The 6,000-nt window shown below is 36.0% G+C and overlaps 3 protein-coding genes across 4 annotated transcripts; all 3 read left to right on the top strand.

Annotated features, from left to right (window-relative positions):
• Positions 1-571: 571 nt before the first annotated feature.
• LOC110792481 (pEARLI1-like lipid transfer protein 1) lies at positions 572-1,427 on the top strand. Its single transcript, XM_021997286.2, has one exon. The coding sequence runs from the start codon at positions 684-686 to the stop codon at positions 1,185-1,187; it is 504 nt and encodes a 167-aa protein (XP_021852978.2). The 5' UTR covers positions 572-683; the 3' UTR covers positions 1,188-1,427.
• A 963-nt stretch (positions 1,428-2,390) lies between these two features.
• Positions 2,391-3,197, top strand: LOC110792494 (14 kDa proline-rich protein DC2.15-like). Its single transcript, XM_021997310.2, has one exon. It carries the CDS (start codon positions 2,526-2,528, stop codon positions 2,985-2,987), a length of 462 nt encoding a protein of 153 aa, XP_021853002.1. The 5' UTR covers positions 2,391-2,525; the 3' UTR covers positions 2,988-3,197.
• Positions 3,198-3,636: 439 nt separating this feature from the next.
• On the top strand, positions 3,637-4,817 carry LOC110792493 (36.4 kDa proline-rich protein). Of its 2 annotated transcripts, XM_056831805.1 has the most exons (2): positions 3,637-4,116; positions 4,162-4,817. In XM_056831805.1, the coding sequence occupies exons 1-2, from the start codon at positions 3,741-3,743 to the stop codon at positions 4,551-4,553; spliced, it is 768 nt and encodes a 255-aa protein (XP_056687783.1). In that variant the 5' UTR covers positions 3,637-3,740; the 3' UTR covers positions 4,554-4,817. The 2 variants fall into 2 exon arrangements, with proteins under 2 accessions (XP_056687783.1, XP_021852999.2); XM_021997307.2 differs by having other exon boundaries at positions 3,637-4,817.
• The last annotated feature ends 1,183 nt before the right edge of the window (positions 4,818-6,000 follow it).

Raw genomic sequence — 6,000 nt, 5'->3', positions numbered from 1 at the left:
ACAAAAGTCTGACTAGAACAATTGTGTGTTTGACTCGCTAACACTCACGGACAACTCATTTGTGTCCGTTCATAAACTCGTTTTTATTTTTTCATGCTCGTTTAAAATTCACTCAACCTTGAGTTCTTTTATGCGTATGATTTTAATAGACTTTTTATTTTATTTTGTACGACATTTAGTTTTGCAACTCCACTATCGATCACTAATATTTTTCTAGAGATCAATTGAGACAATACATCTTGTATGAATTAGATAGCTTAATTCTTAAAACTTAAAATATAGGTTAATTACTAAAAGTAGCACTCCCTGTCCTTAGTTGTAACTCGTAAGTAAATGGAGATAGACAAATTTGAAATGATCATATAATAATAATAATAATAATAATAATAATAATAATAATAATAATAAATAAAGAAAAAAGTGTTGAATAATTGAGCTTATACGAGTAGATATTATTAGTCCTTCAATGGACCATCTTTTGGTAAACATAATATCTACATTTCGCTATATTTTTTATTATTATATTCCGAACCTATTATTTTCGCAAAATAGGGTCCTACAAATAGCCGAAGCTCAATTCCTAAATTTCCCACAACAATCTCTCTAGTCTCTAATCACAAAGCATAGTAAGCACTTAAGAAAATATACTAGAGTATTTCTTTTGTTTATCAGATCATTGTAAGATGGCATCAAGAGCTTTGTCATCAATTGCTATCTTCCTATGCCTCAACATAGTGTTTTTCACTATGGTGAGTTCCCATTCTGTCCCATGTCCACCACCACCATCATGTAATAGATGTACTCCACAACCGCCTAGCCACGGTGGACAAGGAGGGAACCCACCAATGTCTCCAACACCAGTTACCCCACCTAGCCACGGTGGACAAGGAGGGAACCCACCAATGTCCCCAACACCACCATCAAAAGGAAACTGTCCTATTGATATTCTAAAGTTAGGAGTATGTGCCAATGTGTTAGGTGGCTTGCTCGGAGCTGTTATTGGAAACCCACCAAGGAGTCAATGTTGCACTCTTCTTCAAGGGTTGGCTGATCTTGATGCAGCAGTATGTCTTTGCACCGCTATTAAAGCTAATATCTTAGGGATTAATATCAATGTCCCTATCTCTTTGAGTTTGTTGCTCAATCAGTGTGGCAAAACGAATACCTCCGGCTTCAAATGCATTTAAATATGGATATGGACATCGATATTTAAGCTACCCATCAAGTAATATATAATTACGTTACTATACTGTTTTATTCAAATTTGTATACGTTTGATATTTCTTTGGTACGTACTTGTATAACTTAGTTTTGTTGATGATTAAGCTAGCTAGCTATAAGTTAGATAAGCCCTCCATCACCTTCACGCCTAAGATTATTGTTGTAACTTCTTCATTCAAGTAACTAAATATACTTTTATAAATATATATACATGTATTTCTTAAATAAGACATTGCAACGTTAACGTATGATCATTAATCCGGAGCTACATCTTAATTAGCAGCTATTAGAAGTAACTTATTAAATTAAAGTGACTTTAATTATTATGCATGTTTTCAGCTTGAGTTTTAACACTAAGTTAGAGACTTTTGTTCATCCTATGCCATGTCAACACTCCACTAACATTATTTTTAAGGCTCCTTAATTAAAACCAAATAAATTTTAGTTTATCACCGCTCAATTCATTTAAGATCTCTAAAGGTAGTAAATGAACTAAAAATTGAATTTAATTGGAAAGGCTTGACTCGCTCATAAAGAGTTTTACGTTAAATCCTAAAAGTTTCGGGTTAAAATCTTACCAAGTGGTTATTTTTGAACGAGGATCCCTTAATTACCTCCCCTACTCCCAAGGTCATCCTCTTTAATTACCAAAAACAATATTCACTTCTAGAATTTGAGACATTAATGACTACCCAATAATGACAGACTAAAAATTACGTAGAAAATGCCTATTGCGACGAGGTAACGATTAGATTTTCCATCAATGGCGACCCCCTTTTATGACGGATTCGGAACAGAAAATCCCGTTGTATTGACAAACAAATTAATATAGATCTATGAGACATAATCAATTATCATATATAATTATATACGCATCAAGCTAGATCTGTTTCCATGAATCCTCACTACATAGCATATATAATTTACATTCTTTAAAGCTGTAGTACGTATACTAGTTGAAGTGAGCAAGTTCAAGATCGATAAGGAAAGACACATGATAATTAGATTGACAACTTTAATTAGTTTACTACCAATAATGTGATCAAGAATCTATATATATGAACAACGTATTCCAGCTTGGTGCTCATTGATTTAACCCCGGCCTCCACACATGGTTTAGTATCCTTATAAAAATACAAAACAACGTACCCTCTAATAATTATCCAATTTATTTATTCTTAAGGTAATCACAACCTTCCACTATAAAAAGCCTAAATCAACCTCTATAATTCTCACCATAATCCACCCAATCACAAGCCATCTTATAAACTTAATTTTGAACTCTGTTTGTGAGTTCTCCTAAGATGGCTTCAAAAGCATTTGCATCAACTTCCCTCCTCCTTTGCCTAAACCTTTTGTTCTTCACTTTGGTTAGCTCAACCTATGCACCAAATTGCCCTCCATCATCGGGACACCACGGTGGTCACCATGGAGGACACCACGGTGGCCACCATGGAGGAAGCCCGTCAACGCCAACAACACCGATAATGCCGCCAGCTCAAGCAAAATGCCCTATCGATGCACTAAAGTTAGGGGTTTGTGCCAATGTATTGGGTGACTTGATCAACGTTGTTGTTGGTACACCACCAAAAACACCATGCTGCCCTCTCATTCAAGGGTTGGTTGATCTTGAGGCTGCAATTTGCCTTTGCACTGCCATTAAGGCTAATATTTTGGGCATTAACCTTGACATCCATCTTTCCTTGACCTTGTTGCTTAACTATTGTGGCAAAGGTGTGCCCTCCGGCTTCCAATGTCCTTATTGAAATTAACATCATGTTACCACTTTCTCATCTCATTAATCATTATATATATATATATATATATATATATATATATTCATGCATGCGTGCATGATATATATTTGTACTCAATCACCTTAATTAATTTGCTTCGTTATCCCTTAGCTTGATTGGTGTAATCTGTTTGTTAGTTCAAAATTGAATTTCTTTCAATAAAATTGATTTTATGATGGAGTACGTTGGTCTAGGCTCATGAGATTTTGAGCCTGACACACGTTAATCGAGTTTGGACCTACTTAAGTGCAAAATTACAACATGATAAAGAAATAGACAAGCATGAAAAATCGTGTAATACATACGGAGTAGATCAAACTGACAATTATGAGATCCAAGCTTTGTTTGTTTATGATATCACGGATTGTAATGTTTTCCAAGTCACGGATTCTTATTTTTTAGCATCCAAGTTAGCAAACGGATGAAAACAACATTCCAAAAATTAAAGAGTAAATATATTCATTTAATTTTCCCACTTCTTTAGTGAAACAGTGATACGTGTTCGTTTTAGGAAATATTTCCACAACGTGTATTTACGTACGTACTCGATCATTTGCATGCATTTCTCAACTTTTAGTCACGGGTTGTAATTTGGAGGAGTATATATTCTCAAACCTATGATCCATATTTCATATTTCATATTTCATATTTCATATTTCATCCATCATACATTAGTTAATTTAAGCTTCTTATATTAAAGAAAATAGAATAAAAAGCCCTAGAATGGGAGAAACTAAAGTAGCGGCGGTGTTTTTCATCTACATGTTATGCATGGTGATCTCATTTCCACCCATTTATGCTTGTGGTTATTGTGACAGGCCTCACCACCCTCCTTCAAGACCATCTCCTCATGGAAGCCCCTATCCACCTCATCATGGAGGTAGAGGCCATGGTGGTGGGCATCATGGGCCACCACATCACGGAGGAGGTAGTGGTGGAGCTAGGGTATCACCACCAGTTGTCGTCCCTCCAATAATCATGCCACCAATCATCGTTCCAACACCTCCTGTTATTACGCCTCCTCCAGTAATTATCACTCCTCCATCAGTTCCTTGTCCTCCGGGTGCACCAGGAGCACCCGGAGCACCTGGCACTCCTGGTTCTTCTGGTCCACCAGGAGCTCCTGGTTCTTCTAGTCCACCAGGAGCTCCTGGTAGTCCTGGATCCCCTGGTAAAGGTGGTGGTGGTAGTCATGGTCCTCCAGGGAAAGGTGGTGGTGGTGGTGGAGGAGGAAGTTATGGTCCTCCAGCACCTATAATTCCAATTCCAAAGACATGTCCAATAGACGCACTAAAACTAGGGTTATGCTTGGATGTGTTAGGAGGTTTGGTGCATATTGGGTTAGGAGACCCAGTGAAAAACGTGTGTTGTCCAGTACTACAAGGTTTATTAGAGCTTGAAGCAGCTTTATGTCTATGCACAGCAATAAGGCTAAAGGTTCTAAACTTGAACATATACATTCCTCTAGCTCTTACTGTCCTTGCAACTTGTGGATTGAACCCTCCACCTGCTTTCGTTTGTCCACCTATCTCTTAAATCTTAATAATTTTATTCTCGATCTATGTTCATTGTAGTCTGTTATCGATCCACCTCCTAATTAACAAGCCCAGAAAATTAAGTGTTTTAAGATGTTATTGTATTTTTTATTTTTATCTACTGTACTGAGTACGTCGTCGAGTTTACTTAGCTTAGTTGCTAGCTAGTAGGAGTAGCAACTTGCTACGGAGTACTTGTTTAGCTCATCGTTTCTTTGTTGTATGTCAATGGAATTAAGTCCTTGAAGAAAATTCTATTTATTTAGCTTGGGTATTTGTTTTATTTAATCCTTAATTAATGATTAATTATTGTCAAGTTAGTCAATAATAATCTCAATCTACATCTATCAGGCTGGGGATGTTAGTGTTACTTACTATACACATAGAAATAAGCTAGGTCGTAGAATGAAAGCGTATATATTATGCATGTGTGTAGCCATGAGCCATCTACGAAAGTTGTTTTATTTGGAGTACTTAGTTTCATTAGAAAATCAATTGTAACAGGAATACCCTCAATTGCAAGACAAACATTTCAATTTAGGCGAGGCAATAGATCGATGTTAACTATATATGTTTATTAACACACAAGTACACAAAATATCCCAACTTCTCATATCACTTGCAAAAAATATAACCGGCGAGATCTTGTTTAATGGTTAAGATTGTGGGTATGTTTGCCTAGTTGTTAAGATTGTGGGTATGTTTGTCTGGTTGTTAAGACTGTGGGTATGTGTACAATAGCTAGGTCTCAGCATCACAGATTTCGAATCTCCCCTCCCCATTTGTAATTTATATTGTCCTTGTAGCTCATTCCAACAAAAAATCTTGTAAAAAAATGAATGAAATGTGACACTTCATCGCGGTCGGCCGACTAGCCAGCTAGGTTGCCCTAGATGGAAGACAATTAACGGTATGTGAAAACCTTGCAATAACCTCAAGTCTTATATGTGACCAGCCACACCATTAACTTGATGGTGTGGTGTGTTCACACTTATAAATAAGCTCAACGCGTTGGTGAACTGAACATAAAAGTAACACTAGCATTGAAAATAAAGTAACATCTGTCTATACAGCAAGGAACCTATAACATGAAATTGAATAAATTGCAATAAAACAACAAAAGTAATATCAATATAGTATAAGTAACACCAGCATAAAAAGTCAAGTAACACCAATATATACAAAGAATCTCTTATAACATGAAATTCAAGAAACTGTAGTAAAACAAGAAAAGTAACATCGAATACAATGAATAAGTAACACCAGCATAGAAAGTCAAATAACGTCAGTCTATACAAATTAAGAACCTTTAACATGAAATTCAAGAAACTACAGTAAAACGGGGAAAAGTAATAGCGAATACAATGTATATTTAACGACAACATAGGAAGTCAAGTATCACCAATATATACAAGGAACCTGTATATAACATGAAATTCAAGAAATTG

Source organism: Spinacia oleracea, chromosome 6 (assembly GCF_020520425.1).
Source record: "Spinacia oleracea cultivar Varoflay chromosome 6, BTI_SOV_V1, whole genome shotgun sequence".
In the NCBI taxonomy this organism is placed as follows: domain Eukaryota; kingdom Viridiplantae; phylum Streptophyta; class Magnoliopsida; order Caryophyllales; family Amaranthaceae; genus Spinacia; species Spinacia oleracea.
This window is presented reverse-complemented; position numbering and strand designations above follow the sequence as displayed.